This window comes from Thunnus maccoyii, chromosome 2 (assembly GCF_910596095.1).
Source record: "Thunnus maccoyii chromosome 2, fThuMac1.1, whole genome shotgun sequence".
Classification (NCBI taxonomy): Eukaryota; Metazoa; Chordata; class Actinopteri; order Scombriformes; family Scombridae; genus Thunnus; species Thunnus maccoyii.
This window is the reverse complement of record NC_056534.1, coordinates 28652097-28673010: the sequence shown is the minus strand read 5'-3', so window position 1 is coordinate 28673010 and position 20914 is coordinate 28652097. Positions and strand designations below refer to the sequence as shown.

General features: G+C 41.0%; 2 protein-coding genes across 4 annotated transcripts; both read right to left on the bottom strand.

Moving 5' to 3' along the window:
• Positions 1-553: 553 nt before the first annotated feature.
• On the bottom strand, positions 554-6947 carry htra3a (HtrA serine peptidase 3a). 3 transcript variants are annotated; one of them, XM_042388563.1, is made up of 11 exons: positions 6063-6947; positions 4885-5286; positions 4018-4123; positions 3364-3586; positions 2737-2931; positions 2554-2586; positions 1894-2038; positions 1753-1821; positions 1601-1658; positions 1251-1346; positions 554-982 (listed from the first exon to the last, which is right to left on the bottom strand). In XM_042388563.1, exons 2-11 carry the CDS (start codon positions 5150-5152, stop codon positions 814-816), a joined length of 1362 nt encoding a protein of 453 aa, XP_042244497.1. In that variant the 5' UTR covers positions 5153-5286; positions 6063-6947; the 3' UTR covers positions 554-813. The 3 variants fall into 3 exon arrangements, with proteins under 3 accessions (XP_042244497.1, XP_042244478.1, XP_042244488.1); XM_042388544.1 differs by lacking the exon at positions 6063-6947 and having other exon boundaries at positions 4885-5598; XM_042388554.1 differs by lacking the exon at positions 6063-6947 and having other exon boundaries at positions 1753-1803; positions 4885-5598.
• A 2056-nt stretch (positions 6948-9003) lies between these two features.
• Positions 9004-20443, bottom strand: pi4k2b (phosphatidylinositol 4-kinase type 2 beta). Its single transcript, XM_042432801.1, has 11 exons — positions 19870-20443; positions 15174-15325; positions 14594-14674; positions 14342-14461; positions 13994-14125; positions 12959-13112; positions 12624-12685; positions 12076-12178; positions 11339-11472; positions 11140-11199; positions 9004-10411 (listed from the first exon to the last, which is right to left on the bottom strand). The coding sequence occupies exons 1-11, from the start codon at positions 20222-20224 to the stop codon at positions 10238-10240; spliced, it is 1527 nt and encodes a 508-aa protein (XP_042288735.1). The 5' UTR covers positions 20225-20443; the 3' UTR covers positions 9004-10237.
• Between the last annotated feature and the right edge of the window lie 471 nt (positions 20444-20914).

The following is a 20914-nucleotide window of genomic DNA, read 5'->3' as shown; positions in this document are numbered from 1 at the left end:
TGTGCAAAGACAGATACTTTTCAAGTGGGGTTACAAGGTCACTCTTAAGGTAATGTTAACATCTGTACTGACAAACCAAGACTAACACTGTCCCGGAATAATGCCATGCCAAGCCACGAAGAAGAAGAATTTTGGATGAATTTTGTCATCAGTTGCTGGCTGCATTTGGTTCATCTAAAACACCAACAACCAATCAGGAGACAGTACTCCCACATGGACTTTCTGTCTTGAAGCCACGGTCCTTAACTTCAGGGTTCAGCTGTTACGTGCATGCATGAGGATTTCCATTACCAAAACAGGAGAGGATAAAAGTGTATTTTCCAGTAACAGGGCTCAGTGTGTGTGTGTGTGTGTGTACTCTGTGTGTCAAGGTGTCAGCTTAGTTTGTTTAAATTAGGAGAATGTCTTTCCAAGGCAGAGAGGAGGGAAGTGGGATAACAAGACATAAACAAAGAAGCCCAACCTGCCGTCTGTGCAGATGGACAACAGCTGCTGGACTCACAGGCAGAGCGGCAGGCAGATGGACGGCTGGGCAGACAAATTCAAATCTATGTACTTCTTTGGAAGCTTTTATTCTGAAACTCTCTGAGCCTCATACAGTATATAGTGCAATGTATTTTCCTCTGCAGTATTTGAAGTATTATAAAAAAAACAACAACAAAAAACTACCATATATATGATACAACACATTTCAAATTTTGCAGATCATTCAGAACAAAAGGTACCAAACAAAATATACATCAGGCTGGTAAAAAAAGATGACAGGAAATGAGTCCTGCCCAACAGTTGTTTGCAAATGAATAATCCCTTTCTTCAATACTCCGTAAAATGTGGTTGAATGTTGAACAGTAAGTCATCATTTCCTCTGCAAATCTCAAGCAGGAGAGGCTGGTCTCCTCGCAACACCTCGTGGATGTCCTCGGTGGTCTGGACTGGTCGACCGTTCACCTTCACAATAACATCACCGTCCATAATACCTCCACTAAGACAGAGAGGAAGACAATTTATTTGATTCAGGAAGTGCCAGGAGTGCAATAAAGTGGCCAAAGGTGTAATGTAAACATGACTAAAAATCAACCATGTAACAAGAAATCCTTGATCTTAAAATGGAACTACTTGATGTGGAAAAAAAGACAGTGATGATGAGTGCCACTTTGATGAATCATGGTTTCGTTCCTAGCAAAGTTTGTTCCATGCCGCGTGTATGTGTGTGTGTGTGCTTGGATTTTTGCACGTGTGTGCGAACGTACTTTTCTGCCGGAGTGTTGGGTATGACCTGTTGCACCAAAACTCCACTGCTGACGTCAGGAAAGTCTGGATTCTGATGTTTCAGCTGTGCTACTAGACTGACACACAGAAAACACAATGATATTAATGTTAATACTAATATTATTGCTAATATTCACACTAATATTAATGCTAACAAAAACGACAATACAAATAACATTCAGTTCTTTTCAAATGTTAAAAAATATTATGATTGGAATAAAAATGTCATTATCAATCATTATAATTTAAGTAAATTCTAAATTCTGTCTGTGCTGAAATTGCTCATGATCTAGTCTGTGTGTATGTGTGTGTGTGTGTGTTAAAAACTCACATTTTGGTGATTGTGAGCATTCGGATGCCTAAGAAGCGTTTCTTCACTCCTGATACCTCTGAAAACAACAACAGTATTGACTTAATCATCAAGAATGAAAGTCTTGGAGTCTCCAGACTGGGAAATTGAATGATGACCACAGTGTCTCTCACCTGTATCAGACTGTGGGTTCTCTGTATATCCTCTTTGAAATTTGGTCTTATCTGTCAGAACAAGTGAGACTTAGTGAAAAATAATTACTCTATAAAAAGTATTCCCACAGGTATAAGGATTTATTTACTTTTTTTTTTTACCTTCGTTTTCCTCGGGCTCTGACCCCTGATCTCTGCTATGTTTGGTCTGAGACTCTGTGAGAAAGCGGCTGATTCTGTCTGACGGTATAGCAAAAGCGATCCCTGCTGTCACTTTCAAGGTGTTGATGCCTATCACTTCACCATCCTAAAAGAAACACACACACACACACACACACATTGCACATTACATCACACACAGAGCACAAAGTAAAATAACTGTCCAGATGAAAAGGTCTCAAATACTGGCCACCAAGAACTGCTGTGTGTTGATGTACATAAATTCCAGAAAATGTCACATTACCAAAATGTTTGCATAGCTTAACACATTGCACATCGGTATATAAATAGACACTTGTGTAAAATGATGCTAATGTAACTCTGTTCCTTGTACCAGTATACACAACTGCAGTGATCAGTATGGGACAGATACATTTTTTCTTGCTCACATTTGACATTTATCATGTTTAATTGTGTGTGACATCATTTGCCGTCATACTTTTGTGTAAATTTGCACACGTACGGAGGGTTTGCAGAGACTGGTATATTTGAACTGTTTAATTATATAGGTTTGAAATAGAATTTTGTGACATGTTATTTTAGACACCTCGGTTCCAATACATTAAATAACAGTCATATTTGATATCACAGCACAATACTCACCAGGTTAACAAGAGGTCCTCCAGAATTGCCGTACTTCTCACAGATAAGGTGAAATATAAGAGAGAAACAAATGTTTTGACACGTATGCAAACAACCAAAATCCATTGCAAATGATATAATAAGGCATTGATTAGTTTATATATATATGCATGTATATGACTCTGTGTGTGTGTGTGAGCTCACATTAATGATAGCATCAGTCTGGATGTAGTCCATGTCTGAGTCCACGATGCCCAGCTCCTTGCCGTCTCTCTGGGCGGTGCTGACGATGCCGGTGGTGACAGTGTTCTGCAGAGCAAAGGGGCTGCCAATCGCCACGACAAACTCCCCTGGCCTCAGATCAGCTGAGCAGCCCAGAGACAGCACAGGAAGGTTCTTCTGCTCCCATATGGACACACATACATACAGTCTGAATTATCAACAACACAACAACATGAGGTAACATGGACATGCAGAGAAAAAAAATGCAAATGATGAATGAGAAAATGACTTTTGATGAGAGGCAGACGGAGAGAAAAGAAAGAAGAGTTTAAAGCTTACAAAACTGTCCAAGTATTTGAGATATGGGTGCGAGAATACACACATCAACGCTGTGTCTGTGAGTCACAGAGCTGGTGTTTATGAAATTATTCCCGCTAGCTTTCTGAATGTCTTGCAAAATTGTGTCAGAACTTGGCACAGAAACGTTTCAAGTTGTGGGCTCTAATGAAGTAAAGTGCTTTTGGAGAGTACGTAAGGGCAAAGGAAGTAGAAAATGTCCAGAAAATTACATTTTTTCAAAGTTATTCAAGTGTGTGAGTGTGTATTTACCTGAGGATTGACCTTGATTGTGGCGATGTCTGCCTTGCTGTCTACCTCTCTGACCACGGCCTCGTACGCGTCGCCATCATGGAGCTGAACACGCAGCTGGGGCCTCCCTGTGACTGTGGCAGCTGTGGTTACCACATGAGCGTTGGTCACAATCATACCTGAGTGGGTCACGATAAAACCAGAGCCGCTGGAGAGACGCACGTTGCGACTGAACATAGGATGTCTGGAGAGAGAGAGAGAGAAGTAGATAAGTGCTGATGAAGAAGAAAAATATTAAAATTGTATCTTTTAAGGCTTCATTCAACAATTTTACACCCTAACAGCACAAGTTTTGACTTGAATACTAACTTCCTAATAGTTGAGGATAAGAGAGGCAGCAGGTGGAGGTTGTATTAGTTGAAGTTGTTTAAAGTTCCCATTTATCATCTCATGCGCACTGAGAAGATTTTCCACATGTAATTACCCAAATAATAACAAAAGAATCATTTAAATCTACAGGGAAGTTACAAGTACAGTTACAAGTTAAAGGGAGAAGAGACAAACTTCTCTGATGTACTCTTTGATCTATTCTGCAAAGACTAATTTGTCTTTTAAATAAGTATCTCTCACACTGGAATTTGTCCCATACATACTGTACATACACACACGCCACACCTTACGAACAGCTCAATGTGGACAACAGCAGGGGCTATTTTCTCCACTGCATCAGCGATGAAGTTGAACTTGTAGCGAGGGCTGTTGGGATGGACCAGGGCATGACCTGTACAGACATGAAGAGGCAACTGCATTAACATGATCATGCAACACACACACACACACACACACACACACACACACACACACACACACACACACACACACAATACAACAAACATACAATAAACTCTTCTTTTTTTGTACTGCATCCTTAAATCCTTAATATCATCTGATGACTATTCTTTACATCCTTGAACTTCATCAATAAATAATATTTTAGAACTGGGATCAAGAGAATCTCATATTCAAGATGATCCTCTAACTGTTAGATTTGGCTGTTTGTTCTATTTTTTTAGTAAAACAGGCCTACTGCAAAATTCTGATTTAATTCATCTGCAAATATGTTAATATAACAAGTCCAGATATTGTTCTGAGCACCCATCTTATTGTATGAGGCGGAGAAACAACATTACAATAAGATTTTTACAATCTTCTTAAGAGCGTAAAGTGTTTCTTCTCACTTTCCACTCTTAATTGTCAACCCTTTAATTTAAATTGATTTTAATTCCACATGCATATTGCACAAATCTCAAAACAATAAGTCAAGCAAGGACCATCAGCTGTGACAGTGTTTTTCTGGCAACAATTGCACCAAAGACACACTTTGGACGCATTTAGAGATATTTGGGGGATTTATATGGTCATAAATTTTACCCAAACATAATCCTTTAACAACAGACAACTTGGGAGCCTAAAAGCTAATATTGAGTAAAAACACATTTCTGTCTCCAGGCTGTGGTCCTCTGACCACCCAGTCAGCCCTACCTGTGTCTGAAGGTGAGCAGGGTCCTCTGTGCGCTTGGCTAACTGCGGGTCTCCCCTTCTGCAGAGCTTTACGGTTGGCTGCTCTCATCTTACATACATTATCATACGTTTTCCCGTCGCTTCCACACACTTCATACTCCATCTTGCACCGGCAGACCCCCTCGGAGCCTCGCCGCCTCCCCGCAGTGAGCAGCTTGCACTCCAAGCCATCCCCGCAGGGCAGGTCGTTTGTGCGGCCGCAGGGGTCTCCATCGCCCGGTGAACACATCAGGCAGCAGTTACACAGGTCCGGGACGTACCCGCCGGGACAGCTGGGGCTCGGACACAAGCTCACGTCGCAGCGGGAGGCGCACCTGTCAGAGCGCACGGCTCCGGTGAAGTCGTGCGCAAAGAGAAACGCCGCTGCAAGTAAAAGTAACTGCATTGTCATAAATATCGACAGTACCAGAAAGCTCGGATGAATGTGATTTACTCCTTATATCGCCATATTAAATGTTTTCTCTCCAAACATCCAAACAGCCAGGCTTTTTCTTTGTGTTAAGACCCTAAATAAACTGAAATGAATACACTCTCCACTGCGCTGCTTTACTCCACAGATCTGCTGCTGGATGAAACGGGATCAGACCCAGACATGAAACTAGCTTTCTAAACTCTGTGTGGAAATAAGAGTCATCATCAGAGTCATCAGTGCCTGCAGACTTTGACAGCCTTGTGACTGACCCAAGAGCCTGAAGCGCACTGCGAGGCGACTCCAGCTGCTGTGATAATGTGCACCATCTAGTGGGGACAAACACACACACACAACCATACTAATATAGTGAGGACTGAGGTCTGCGTTTATACATGACATGAAGTTACCGAAACCGTCCAGTCCCATTGTACAGGACTGTCATTTAAAGGCATATTAAGCAATTATGGCTAAATTATATTGCGTTGAATTGGCGAGTGTCATATTGCAACATGGACATATAATGAGGTCATAAGAACTTCGGGTTTCAACCATTGTCAGTATTTTGTAGCCTTTCAGCTCTTAGAAAACAGGTATGAATTTAATGAGTCTGTTTTTCCTCATCAGAGGCTCAGTGGAGATAATGAGTTTGCAGCAGGAGTTCACACGAAATGAATATTAATACAAAAATAATCATCATTTGTAAAAGGTGTTTTTTTTTTTTTTTTACCTTTTTAATGTGGACTTCTTATGGATCTTCTCACACATATGAGCTCAAAAACTCACTCATTCACATTTTGCAGGTTGCAGGTTCCCCACAAGGGAAGCTGTTCGGACATATTCTAATCCTGGCAACATGCACCACCTAAATAAGAAGGTTCCAGCAGTTGACTTGCAGATGTGGACCATTGATAGACTAATATATTGATGTTGCCACCTACAGGCAAAAAAAGCTTTATTTTTTCAATTTTAATAGGCTGCCTGCAGGCAGTAAGTGTTGTAGCTGCATTTTTAATAACCAGTGTTTTTGTGTGTATTTTGGGTTGTTTTTTGTTTTGTTTTTTTATTTCATATGTTGTCCTTGTATCACCTGCTAGCCTAAAAAAGAAGATAAGAATGTAATATCATTGTGTTTTCACCTAAATTCTGTTTGTGGCTGTAAAGCACCAAATGTAAAATGAATGACGGTGAGGTAATTATGGGACTGCAAACCTGTTAAACCTGTTTCACCTTTCAAACAAATTCACATTGATAATTGAACAGTTTCTGTGTTTCTAAACCAGACACAATTCAAAAACAGGTCTGTTTTACTCTAGTTTTACTGATGTAAAGAAGCAGTGCGCAACATCAGTTTCCTGTATTTACAGATTGTGTCTTTAAGTTTGGTCCATGAGCAGCATGAGGCCAGTTTTCCACATGGGGGCAGTGTAAGGCAACGCTACTGCTGACACCTTATACTGATGACACTGCACCGTCTGTTATCATATTCTATATCCTCTCCAGATGTGCTCTGTACCCCACGCAGTCAGTGAGTGCGTGTGTGTGTGTAGGCACAGCCTTTGTCAGTGTGTGTCTATGTGCGTATGTGTGATGATACTTTGCCACTGCTTGTCTCATGGCAAGGGAGGAACACACTTTAGAGGAAGTACGTGGGTGTGTTTTGTGCACGTGTTTCATTTGCAGATGCATGTAGAGATGCTTTAATGAGGGCAACAGTGAATTATGCACGTGTTTGCGTGCACATGACAACCTCTGCTCATCAGTGCCTTAATTAAAAACAATGTGAGTCTAACCACCATTATAAACTGGCAGGATATTGATCTTTCCTTTGCTATTTAAATAGACAACAATGATTTCTGTGTGACTCCAAGAGCAGGCAGTAGTGTTAAGTTAGTCTAGTGCTTGACTTGTCTAACTTTTAACACCAAGTAATTTGCTGAGCTGTATTATTTTTTGTTTCCTACCACCAAATAAGAGTAACACACATTAAAGGTTTAGATTTACATTAGTGTGCAAAAGTTTTAGTTATTTTAGATGTTTAGATTTTTATGCAACACCATCAGGGAGGTGTCCTCTGGTCCCACATTTATTCTGCATCGCATCTCATCAGCAAAAAGAACAAGGAGTCCTGCAACAGATGGTATGACCCCCATAGAGCCCTGATCTCAACATCATGGAGTCAGTCAGGGGTTACATGAAGAGACAGAAGCAGCTGAGATGTCTAAATCCACAGAGGAACTATGGCAACTTCTCCAAAATGCAGGAACAACTGACCTGCCAAATACCTGAAAAACTGTGTGCAGGTGTACTGAGAATACGTATTTCAGTATTTCATGTAGGATTCTTCTGTTTACTGAACACTATATGAAGTTAATTGATAAATAAAAACTACTCATGGCTTTTTGAAAGCATCCTTGCTTTACTTTTAGTGCCTAAAACTTTTGCACAGCACTGTAGTTACTCATTATTTTCTGTAGTTTAACTTTACTGCAATATATTGCAGTCTGGTTTGTTCTTCCCCTGTAGCAGTAATAAAGGACCTGTATAGGTAAAGGCTGTCTATATTTGTGTCTGAGTGCGGTGTGGGCAACTTGACCTGTCTTCCAGCCTAATTAAGCTATGTCAAATGTCTGTGGTATTTTTATTAAATACAATGTAGAGGTTAAATGTGTTTAATATTTTTTATGTATTTTCATTATGAGTTCTTGACCGCAGTTGTCATATTTTAGTTGTTTTGGTAAGTTTCTTGGTATGATCGAGTGGGAGAAGCCAAATACCAAAGGAGTCATTCTGTGTTGGTGCTGAGCACACTGCTGGTTAGAGCAGGATACTGTCTCAGCTTGCTGTCCTTTAAGAGATTGTTTTTCTTTGTTTGTTTTAGCTCTAAGTTGTTTAAAAAGTCTTTTTTCAGTTCATTCTTGGCCGAACTACCCTCAGTCAGGAACAGTGTGACAGACAATTTAAGGTCTATCAGGGTGTTTCATTGATATCACCATGACAACAGTTTATGATCAACCATGTTGACTGGGTAGGCATATCCTCCAAATTGCTGAATTTGTTTGTGTAGGAAGTCAAGCAGAAAATGGCCAAACCCCAGGGTACAACAATCTTTCCTAAAATAGATCAGAGAAAACCCATAATGCACTGCAGATACACAGTGGTGTTGCCTGTCTTTACCAAGTATGATCAAGTTGTATAGTTGAGTTATCAGGATCCACTTTAACAGGACTGCAAAGCTCCAGTTCATATTTTGCTGTTTTGGCACTTTGTTGTTTTCTCATTATGTTCTTATTTCATTATTATAATGTGAAGGTCTCTTATTTTTCAGATGTTATGTATAGAAACATTCAAATTCCATACAAATTATATCAGTACATGATGCAAATAGTCTTTTCCCCACAACACGCGAAGCTCATTCATTCATTCAACAGTTATTAATAGCTGACTTTGGTTTGAGGGATTATGGTGTTCCTGAAATCAGGTAACCATTTGGACTCTAAGTTTAAAGACCCTGTCACAGGTCTGTGGAAACTGTATTACCCAAGTCATCTAAGCTCTGCTGGACACACTTTTGTCAATACTGTTGGATGACTATAAATCTACAGAGGTATAATACAATGTGTACTATCAACACTGCTATTTCTGTAAGACTGTAAAAAAAAACCAAAGAATCCAATTTCCAAATTTTATTTTTCATCTGTTACATACAGTATACAACTCTTCTCATACAATCACTGAGTTGGAATAAAAATTTCAAGATGCATACATAAGAAAACACAACGGCATCGAGCAAGTGTGAAATATTGTCGTCATGTTTGATTTTCCTCTTCATATAATATGTCATAAAGGGGAGGGAGGAGGTGCCGTCCCCCATGCCACGAGGTTCGAGAGAAAGCTGCTTGCCAGCAATTAAATACATGTCAAACAACAAATACATTCATTGTTACGAGAAAATTCTATTTTTGACAGCATTCACTCGTATTGAAATGTTTAGGAGCAAGAATCTGTGTAGAAACGGTAAACAGATTACATTCAAGCAATGTGTTTATTCCTAGTCCTCCTCCTCAGATGAAGAGTTTTATATTCAAGTTTCAACGATATTCTTTTCTTGAGGCTTTTCAATATTACTTTCGCAGACAGATTTTGGCAGTAGTGAGAGTTGAAGACACTCACTGGGTTTGTATTTGCTCAACAGATATAGTTTTGAGAACTAACACTGGGTAAAAGAGCAGTTTCACCCAGTTGTGTGGAACTAGTCAAACACTTCCAGCAGTGCAAGTGCACATTTATATTTCAATAAGTAATCCTACAAGGCAAAGCGAATATTTTTCAGACTTTATCCCAAACCAGGAGCAACGTTGCCCTTGAAAAAAACAAAAAACAAACACTTTCTGGAGAGATCTGTGAAACCAGTCCTTTAGAATCCCAAACACCACTGGACCACATATCTGATAGTTTGTGGTTTGCAAGTGCTTGTTCTTTGGCCATTAGCCCCACTAAGAGACCTTGCAAGAGCCTTCAGTAGGTACTTTGGGTGGGTAAAAAAATCCTTTCTGCGTTCTAACAATAAACAAAACCCACCTCTGTGGAAAAGCCGATTATCCAATCAATTCACCATGGTAACCACAAACAGTCCCACTGTCTCTAGGAGACACTGGTATGCCAGTCTCTCTAGCTCCCGTACATTTCTGCGATCTCTTCAAAAATGAAGCCCAATTTCTTCACCAAACATTCTTCATCTTACTTTCTATCATCTGTTCCTTCCTCTTGACAAATATGAGAAATTTCCAGTGTGACATTCTGTTCTTTCTCCCTCATTTCCCCTCTTCCTCACTTCCTGGCTTCAGGACAAAAAGGAGCCGTTTCTGAAGTCTCTCCTCAGCGCCCTTCGACACTGTTCTCTGACTACCAAGAGGAGAAAAAGGGCCGCTTGCAGTGGAAGGTTTGCGTGAAGGCGTTGCCCAGCGTGACCACGCGTCCCTGCCCACCTGAGCGGCTGCGCTCCACCACCACCCGCGGCATCTGTACCAGCTGGATGGGACTCTTCCCGTCCTTGAGTGCCTGGGTCAGGTTCAACACCTGGAGACAAAAAGGATACATGTATGAGACACAGAAACTATGCAGTGCAAAAGAAACGTAAGATAATGATTACAATTTCAAGTATTGGTGCATTGGTTGTATGTCGCTTTGTGGGAAGATTTGCTTAAGGAAACTTTCAATTCTGGCTTTTTTTTAATTTTAAGAGGAACTTCAGTAGATGTATGAAAATATTGTGTATGACTTTTCCTTAAGAGACTTTAATACTGTACACAGACAGAGGAAATGGGGTCATTAATTAGATCAGTGTTGTATGCTTTAATGCATTTAGTGTTAATTTACAATCAAAGTGCAAGAAGCATTCATGTGAAAGTAAATGACTAAGGTCACTCATCTGCCCACTAAACCCAACAGAGAGAATTAACAAGGCAGAAGACACTGGCTGAAGAGAAGAGGAGACAAGAGGTAAAAAGAAAGCAGGTGGTTAGAGGTGAGGAGCAGGATAGAAACACAAGATGAGGCAGCCAGCAGACAGGGACGGAAGATGAGGAATTAAGTCAAGATAGGTGATGATGAGGTTGCAGAGCAAACAGTGGACGTGACTGAAAGTGGGGCAGGGCAGAGAGAGAGGAGAGCAAGGCAGGATGTAAAAGGAAAGAGCCAGAAAGAACTAAACAGAAGACACAAAGGAGAAAGACAAAAGGCAGAAAAACTGACTGAAACAACAAAGTCAACACAGTCAGTTTAGAGGAAAAATAAGAAAAACTCACCTGTCCTCTCATGACAGACATCTGTCTCTCGAACATGGTTTTGTCAAAGCCTTTATCCGTCTAAAGAGAGAGAAAGTTACTCATGTTAGCAGGTGTCCTGTAACAATGTTAACAAAGTACAGAGTACTTTGTTGCCATTAGTACAATTTTTATTTTCTATAAATAGAGAAAAGATGAAAGTTATGAGGTTGGCATGTACCTTAAACATCTCATAGAGGTCCTCACAGAGGTCCTGGACAAAGTTCATGTCAGAGAGACGGGACAGCACCAGGTCTCTGGTCTCCTGGGAGAAGGCCACCTTAGCCTGGGGGAGCCATGCCCAGTGGAACGGGTCTGAAGGAAGGAGGCAGCACAATAATACAGTTTGTCATAAGCTCTCACAACACACTGTATGACAGTAAGAGTAGTGACCTTTGTCTGCCTCTATAGTCCACAGTGTCTAGTTATATAATGTTGTCTTTGCCGTGTTGTGCCATTTTGTTTTTAAAACACATTTTCAAAAAGTGATCTAAAGATCTAATTACTTAATGGACAGAAAATTAAAGGAACAGTTTAACATTTTGGAAAAATATGCTTATGAAGATCAATACCTTACTCACATCTCTGTATGCTAAATATGAAACTACAGCCAGCAGCAGCTTAGCTTAGCATCACATTATGACTGGAAACAGGGGGAAACAGCTAGCCTGGCTTTGTTCAAAGGTAAAATCTGTCTACCAGCACCTCTAACGTTATCTAATTAACATGTAATATCTCTTGTTTAATTTGTACAAAAAAAAAGAAAAGAAAAAACATACAGCTACATGTACTACAGGATGAAAATGAATAACCACTGTTAACACCATGATTAGTAAGGACAAGGCGATGACAGAGACCGTCAGCAGCAAAGACAGCAGACAAATGAAAAGACGTGAGGGAGGAGAGAGATCAACATACAGGCTCTCCATTCATCGGGGTGTTTAAAGGGGAAGGCCAGGCCGTTGTCGATGGCTGCAATCTTGATGCAGGAGTCTGGACAGTTCTCTGGCCACTCTGCATCCTACAGTGAGGGTAAAGAAGAGGATCAGAGAAGCCATCACCGATAACTGACTGAATGATTAACGACCGATGACCCCACTAGTTATTGATCACTGTCCAAAAGGATGAGTAATTGGGCAGATAGATGACAACCTCAGCTCATTTATCAATACATGGCAAATAATGATTGATGATAGGTAGTCTGAGAGTATTCTAGCAGCAAGCTCACTGGGGCACTGGATTGTTCCAGAAGTACAGTATCCAAGCCATTGTGTGTCTATGTTGGCCCCTGTGTGTCATGTGTTTTGAATGAGAGGGGGGGAGAAATTCAAAATCATTCTCCCTGCAGACCTGAAATAACATGAGCTGTGTTCCGAGATGAAAACGTGTCAGCACTCCAGCGGTTTTATTACATAAGGCAAGGTGACAATTTGCTCCATGATTAGTATGTGTTGACTTAACCTCACCTTTTGTCCTTCTCCTTCTCCTGGTTTCTCGTACTTGATCAACCAGTTGTCATTCCCCCGATCTGAGGACAAGGACAAAGAGAAAATGGAAATGAAGGAGTCTAAAGTGTTTATACGTAGATATGAAGGTGTGAAGGGAGAGCATGGCACGATCAGACGGCAATCAGATTTAATGGCCAAGTGCAAATTCAACTTAACATGCAATCGTACTTGAGATAAGTATTATAAATAGCATTTATTTAATTATCAAAATCATATTAAAGGCAACCCAGGTAAAACTGACGACATTGAGTTCAGTAAACACTGTTAAAATGTCAACACAGACACACCCTCACCTGTGTTTCTGATGACATAGTCTAGCACCACCAGCCGCTCAAACTGTGACTGCAGCTGCTTCCTGATGTTCTCAGGCAGCGGTTCTGCCTCAAAGCGCCGCAGCCAGTGGTCCGCTTCACGGTAACCCTCCACAAACAGCTGAAACGAGCCCACCTGGAGAGAGAGAGAGGCACCATGGGATACATCACATACGCATATACCACCACTGTACTTGCAGTACTCATTGCTCTGAAAATTGTGATCAGTTCGATTATATGATAATGTTGTGGTGTTGTGCAATCGTGCAATATGTGAAATTGTGATTTTGAGAGGCTGAAATGTCAGCAATGTGTGACAGTTGAAATATGAAACCACTTCCTCAAAACGTTTCCTCAACACATACTGTAAGATCTACAAAACTATAGAACATCATGAAGTCTGTTTCAGATGACAGATAGGGAGCAGCACCATAAGCACTAGAGAGGAGTATAGTGCAGTAGGGAAAGATTTAAGAATATCCATTCACTGTTTGAAAGATCCTGAAATAAAGAACACAATTTAAAGCATGGATGACATTTATGCTCCCTCTATCCTATTTATTTGAATAAAACGGTCTTCTCAGGCAACATAAAAACAGACAGTGTGGAATGATTTGTTTTACTGTCCACTGCCTTTGATGCAGGAGTGATTCTGAGCACTTCTTTCACTAAAACAACCAGTCCCTCATTTCATAATGTTAAGAAAGCACACCATGTACATGGAAAAGACAGCATCGCTAGAGACATACTGTTCAGAATTATCTAAAAAAAACATGGTATTTATGTTATTATCACACCATTTGTATGGCCCTCTGAGTAACAGCCCTTCTAAATCATACAATAACATAAATAAACTTGCCAAAGGGATATAACTGACTGGAATAACACACAATACAAAATAAAGAGTTATGACAGGAGAATGCTATGACAATAAAACAGAACATTCTGTGTCATTTGAAAGCCAATGAAATAAAATGTGTATATAAAACAATGAAAAAAGTGAAAACAATCTGTTACCTTGGGTGGCAGGCCCACTCTGTGGAATCGTCGTCCCACCTTGGGGACCTTTTCTAAGGCGTACTTCTTCCCCCTAGATTTGGCTCTGTCGATGGCGCTGTAGTGGAATGTCTCACTGGCCAAATACACCACCTGATACAGAAGAACACTCAGTTCACATCCAGTGACCACAGTGGGACAATTTATTATATAGTTAGAAAACTGTAAATACAGATAAACTAAATCATATCTACATCCAGACTCATTTACAGAATATTCCATTTGACTACATTTATATGAGTTTAGACATTAGTTTCAGGTACAGACTGATTGAAAGTTGGACCTTTACACTGTAATCACATGTATCACCTTGGTTTTCGGCACCACTCCCAGGCCAAGCTTGGTATCAACCAGTGAGGCAGCAGCCTCTGAGAGGTAACCCTGGTTAGGCAACAAGCAGCCTCGGCCGAAACAACACGGGCAGCAGAGCTAATGAGAGACACAAGGACATGGAGAGTTTTGGAGATGCAGGTGTTGAGAGACTTGTTGTACAGTGTTGTCACCTATGTGCTTATATTGCTTCAGATTGTTAAGACCAATTAAACATGTGACACAGTGTACCTTGTGAAAGTATTTGGTCCATTTGGGGTTCAGATGACCGTAAGGCTCCTCTGACTTTGGTTTGAAAACACCAATGATTTTCTGTGGATGGGAAAGAGAATGATAAGGGTGTTATATAAAAAGCAGACACTGAGACAGAACAGAACTAACACTTTTTTTAATTTCACAACAGCTTTAGAGAAGATGATGAAGGAACTGCAGGCAATAAATGTAAAGTTATAGGCAGCAAATGTAAAATGACAGATGCTGCTAACAAGCGAGAGATCAATATGCTTTCCCTGCGGTGTACATTAAACATGTTAATGTGACGCTTATCATGCATGCTGGCTAACTGTTATTGATGCAAGCATTGCTAGTTGCATTATTCAGGGAGTGTCTGCTGTAAATTCTTCCCAACTCCTCACTTCCTCTCACACCTTTCAACTGCAGAGCCAATTTATAGGGAACTTAAAGTTCACTAAATGAAGTTACTGACAAAAACAAACGTTCAAATGTATTTTTAAAAAACAAGTTCAATCTGTGATCTTTCCTTTCCTCCCCTTCCCCTTTTTTCAGTGTCCTTACTCTATCCCCTCCTCACCCCTTTTGGGTCTTTGACAAAGTAGCTCCCACTGGAACCCTGGGAAATCCTCTCTGGAAAGACGCCGTTCTCGATAGCTTGTTCAGCCCTTTGGATAATATCTGCAAACTCTGGATCGTCAGGGAAATGGTTGAAGTCCCCACTGTTGGTACCTAGAACGAAAATAGGTTAACATTAATATTCATATTTACATTGCAGGCAATCAGAGTGTGCTACTGTGAAATAGCAATAGCTTTTCTTCAAGAGCGGAATAACGATACGGCACCATCATGCCAAAAAAATATGCCGTTAAATTAATGTCATGCTGTTAAAATATGTTGGTAATACACTTTCGTGAACCTCAAAGCATTATGAAATTCTTAGATCATCAGTATCGCTGCCAAACAATTATGAAAACAGTCATAACTGAAACACATTGGTAATATTGCTGGTACCTTATCTACATATTGCACACTGACACATCAATGGTAAATGGTAAAAGGATTATGAATGGTAAAAAAGCATATTTTAAGCAGGAAAAAGTATCAAAAAGTGAAAGCAGGAGGTATTATTTGAAAATTTATAGCCGGCCCTGTCAGAGATCATTGCTCACTACTGAAAACTTTCACTGCTCAGTTATGAACCCAAAGGAAAAACAGAATATTTAAAATATTTAAAAGTATTCATAGGTCATCTGGGTCAAGTAAAAAGAGGATATTGCTTTATTAAAATGTGTATAAAGATCAAACTATATGTGATGTATGTAGAAAATCAGCTGAAATGATAAAAAAACATCCAAATATTGTATATTTCTGTGATTTTTAAGTCTATCTAAAGGTCCATCTTTTCCATCAACTGTTTCTCCTCTAATTACCCACTCTACTGTGTCATATCACAGACATGATATGACACATAATTTGTATGTGAGAGGCAACTGGAGCCATCCATCCATCCATCCATCCATCCATCCATCCATCCATCAATCCATCCATTCTTTAAACTGCTTATAATGTTTGCTTGTTCAGGATCATGGGAGGCTGGAACTGTTCCCAGCACACACTGGATGACATGTAGGGTACAACCTGGACTCATCTTTCACACACACAAACACATTTACGCCCACACTATTCCACCAAAATGTCTTTGGACTGTGGGAGGAAAACAGTGAGAACATGCAAACTGTACACAGACAGGCCCCAGCTGGTCAGTGAATTTAAACCAGGTGCCTACTAGCTGTGAGGTGACTGCTAAATGAGTCGCTACGCCACTTGTCAGAAAATTGCATTTTCTATATTGCCTCGCAGATGTAGTCGTTCTCCGGGTGTGCCTGTGCTCTGATGAATTTGGGCTGCTAATTATTTCTTTGATGGAGGCTCAATCATATGACATGACATGTTCTACCTTCTCCTCCTCGCATGAGGCAGAACAGTCAGCTGACAGAAAGGCTCCATATGCTCTGTATCAGTCACACTGAAGTCACAGTGGGATGCAGGGAGAGATGAAGGGACAGACACAGAGAGGAGAGGGTGGAAGGGAGGGAGGGAGGAGTGGACAAAGGGAGGGGAGGGCAGTTAACATGCCATTTGTCACAGAGAGATGAGGAGAAACAAAGATAGCTTTGAAGCTAATTAGCTTGAAGGGGGTGGAGAGAGAAGCCAATAAAAGGGATGGATAAAAGATATGCAGACATGACATCACTGACTTGGATGATTTAAAATGTAGATACTTGTTCATGTGGCACACTTTGACCACATACATGAGAATATCCTAGCATGGAGCATTTAGAGACTAAGTCAAACTGAGCCTTTTATGCAACAGCAGACCCCTGAAGGACTTCCAGCCGCAAAGTTTTAGTTCCCATATTGTGTGATTTGTTCCTCCATTAATGCTTCATTTCTATTCACCCAAAAACCACCAACCTCAAAATATTAACACTGACATTTCTCTCTAAAAGCCTCAGTCTGTGCATAAGGTGCACCTCACAGGGGCAACTATAATGATGTTATAAGCTATGCTGCACTTTTGTTTTATGCTCCATTTGGCGCTCACTAAGCCTAGGTCATCCTAAGACGTGAATTAAACCGTGCCTTTACAGGGAGCCTGAAAAGTAGAGCAACTCTAATCTGGGAGACTCACACCAGTAGGTCAGATCATCTCTTTGTGATACTGCCTCAAGACAAGACAGACAGGTCTCCAGATGTTCTAAAAGCAGTTTCACAGGCACACAGTTTACCTACAGATTTGAAACTCGTCAAACTTGATTTGAAGCGCATGTAATGTGTGATCCCCTGGCTTTGTGTGTGTGTGCAACGTCCTCTTTGCCCAGTTATCCAGTAAGCACAGTCTAGTATGGACAGCAAGCCATTTACTGAAGATTTGTCATTTCCTGAGTAGGTCACTATGCAGCCCAGATTTTACAGTGCACAGCAACACCCCTGAAGCTAACAGGATTCTAACTGTCTCTATACCACCCTGCCACACAACAAAAGTGTGGCCATGAAGGTATATTTGTGTTGGCCTCCAGTGAAAATGACTTATCTAAAAGCAGCTCCATCTTGACTGAAATATGGGAATAAGATGGTGTCAACACAGACCTATAGATAAATTGTGATAAAGTCTTATCTCTTTCTGTGTGTGTTGACACAATATTTTATCTTCATCTTCAACAAAAGAGATAATTCAGAGTGTTTATTCAGCTATCTTGCATGATGAGGGATGCATGCCCCTCTTGGATTGCACTATTGATGAAAGTCTGATAATGTCACTGTGTAGTGTGGCTGCGGGAGGATGGAATCTCTCTCTCTCCGTCTCTTTCTCTTTCTCTCTTTCATTCCATTATTCCCACCCAGCAGGCAGCGAGAGTGAAAGTAAATGCACGTGCATGCTTCCTCTCTCCCAAAATGCCCTCCTCATCATCATCAGCATGCAGAGTACAGGACTACGGAGTGTTTGTGTGTCTACATGCGTGTTCCCTTGCTCACAGGCCTTATGCATATTTAATGTCTGTCTCTCAGAGCCCTTGGTCAGTTAATGGACCCAGCAGAGCTCTTTGACAACGGGAGCTCAGCTCACCCAGAGCTCCAGAGACCAGATGACCTGCAGTGCATGCAGTGTGTGAGATGTCACAACCTTGCACTCTGAAAACAGTTACTTTTCAAAAAGGCCACAGTGAAAAACAACTTTATATTTATGCCATTGTAAGCCCACAGAATTCATTTGATTGTACTTGTCAATATAGGATTCAATGTACATAAATGTATCAGTTGAGGATAAATGGATCTTGTGTAAACTTGAATTAGATACATACACACTGCTTGGTGCTTCTACTCACTATGGACTCTGGTGACAGAAGACTGTGAGTACAAGCGAACCAAAAGCTGAATGCAGCTTAGTGTGTTGGATGCATGTAAATTTTACCGCTGACCTGTAAAACCTCACATAGTTAGTCACGTTCTGTGAGATATGCAAGGTAAAATTCAGGTACCACAATTTACAATGAAGATTTGCATTGCATTTCATACCATACAAAGAGATGCTGTACAGCAGCTATCAAGACGTGACTGCTGCTTCATGATGCACTGACTGGATAAAAAGAGTGTTGTAATTCTACACCTGAACACTATTATCCTAAAAGGCCAGAGGAAATAGGACGCTAACACGTGCGATTTCGGGCTCAGCGCGCCTACCTGTGGCCTTGATTCCTGGCCCTGATAGAACATGGTGGAACAATAGATCTCAGCAGAGAGAGACAGACCAATACAAGTGAATACTGGAGGAAGCAAATGCTTTAAAATGGTGTTGTGGGGAATGAGGTGGGTGGCATGAGGGGGAGTAGTGTTAAAATCCAATTAGCAGCTAAGTCAGAATATGTGCCACTTCCATGGTGACTAGATCACCTTTTCTTTGTTCTCCCTATACCAACCTTTGTTTCTGTAGTTTAAAGTACATCTAGCACAGTGAATATGTAAGAGTGACAGCAGATAAGCAATGCAGTAGCAGTGTAGAGCTCAGGCTATGGTAGCAGCAGTGTAGAGTCTATATATACACACTGAGGAAAACATGCAAAATTAATCAATTACAAAAGTGTGATGAGTAGGTCTTTACTGTGAGGGTGACATAGTTAACTGTACTCGTGGCTGGACTTTCATGTGACGTTCAGGTCACCATGTGAAAGTGCCAGCTCATATAATCCATATGGATGATACCATGCAGCTATTGCATCAGATCAGCTGACTGGTAAACAGACACGCAGTGAGATCACATCTCAATGCAAACAAGCCAAATGTCTACAATGTAACATAGATGGATGATAGTGTTGATTCCATCAGAGTTGTCAGGGTTTTTTAAATAATTAAGCTGTCAACGCAACAAGTTATTGCTTTTAACCTGTCATTATCCTTTTCGGTTCCCAAAATATGGCCCAAGAACCTCCAGGGGCCCTTGAGGGTGTCCCAGAGGGAGCCATGGTGAAATAGTTAGTTGAGTAGTATTACTGAGAAGGCTTGCATAATGTCACAATGTTTTGACCACGTTGCACTTTGTTATCTCTAACGTTGCACCTAACCAGTCGGTGTTAAACACACATACAACATCTTGTGGAGCCTGGCTCCCCAGGACACATCCTCATTGAGTATATCCTGACCTAACGTACCTGCCTATTCATTCGCACGTACTTACTGTAATCACATCTCGAACTGCTTGATCCAAAAACAATTACCTGGGGAGGCCAAGGTGTCTTTATCCGACGACGAGCTGTGTCTGTTCCGCCTGCTCCGCTTCTCTCGTCCAGCCCGCGGAGACGACGAGCTTCCTGCAATGCACGGCAACAACAGCGCCTCTTCGCCGGAGCCGTCTGTCTCCAGCTCGGTCAAGACGCTTTCACAAGAGTCCGAAATACGAACGGCGACTCCGGGGTTCGTCACTAGTCCCAACCCTATCCTGTTCCTGTCAAATAACACCTTTGGAGGGTCCGTAGAGTGAAAGTTAGACTCCGGCGGAGGCACCGCTGTCGCTACGGTGTCCAGCTCAGGCTCGCCGGTCTCTGTCTCTGTTGGGTCGCATTCTGACATCATTGTTGCTCAGGTTCAATACCATACAATTAAATATACATAAGGTTACTTCTTCTCCTCTTCGAGCTGTCAGTCTTCCATTTTAAATAGACTCCGTGCTTCCCGAGAGCACATTAACCCATATAAATGATTTGAAAGCAGCTGGTTTCGCTCACCGATATGTCCACATAATAATCCGTCAAGCTCGTCTGATTTGCTTCCTATTTAGCTCACTGCGCATGCGCTCCAGAAGAAAAAAAATCACCGTTTACTAAAGTTGCCTTCAGGTGCTTCTTGTGAAGTCCGAACTCCTGGAACTAAAAGACGGGAGCAATTTTTCGTTCGGTAAAAGAAAAAAATCGATGTCTAACACATTTTTATTGTAGAAATCTTGTGTCACGTACCCATTTGACAAACGCCCACAGTTACAAGTTAGGCTATGGCTAATGTCGGCTGTAAACCAAATATTAGCTTTGCAGTTGAAACCAGTTTGGGCTTTTCTCTTACTCCGCCCTTATCGCCTCTTTTAAAGAAAGTTCACTCTGTAAACAATGTGTGACACCTGATATGACTTTTAAAGCTACAATAACCACAGTCACCAATCAGCTATTAGACTACAGAGTTCAGCTGAGAGCTTCAACATAATTCACCTTCATTCAATCAATCAATAAAATGATCACTAGTAAAATTAGCCTCCTGTGTATGCACATGAAT

Excerpts from the sequence above, each read along its gene's own strand:
- htra3a (XM_042388544.1), bottom strand. The coding sequence starts at position 5,314 with ATGACAATGCAGTTACTTTTACTTGCAGCGGCGTTTCTCTTTGCGCAC. Across the intron at positions 1,822-1,893 it reads AGAGCCCGAGGAAAACGAAG|TCTCACTTGTTCTGACAGAT; the intron begins GTAAAAAAAAAA and ends TTTTTCACTAAG. Across the intron at positions 983-1,250 it reads CCCAACACTCCGGCAGAAAA|TGGAGGTATTATGGACGGTG; the intron begins GTACGTTCGCAC and ends TCTCTGTCTTAG.
- pi4k2b (XM_042432801.1), bottom strand. The coding sequence starts at position 20,224 with ATGATGTCAGAATGCGACCCAACAGAGACAGAGACCGGCGAGCCTGAG. Across the intron at positions 11,200-11,338 it reads ACCTCTATGAGATGTTTAAG|ACGGATAAAGGCTTTGACAA; the intron begins GTACATGCCAAC and ends CTCTCTCTTTAG. Across the intron at positions 10,412-11,139 it reads TGTCTGTCATGAGAGGACAG|GTGTTGAACCTGACCCAGGC; the intron begins GTGAGTTTTTCT and ends TTTTGTCTCCAG.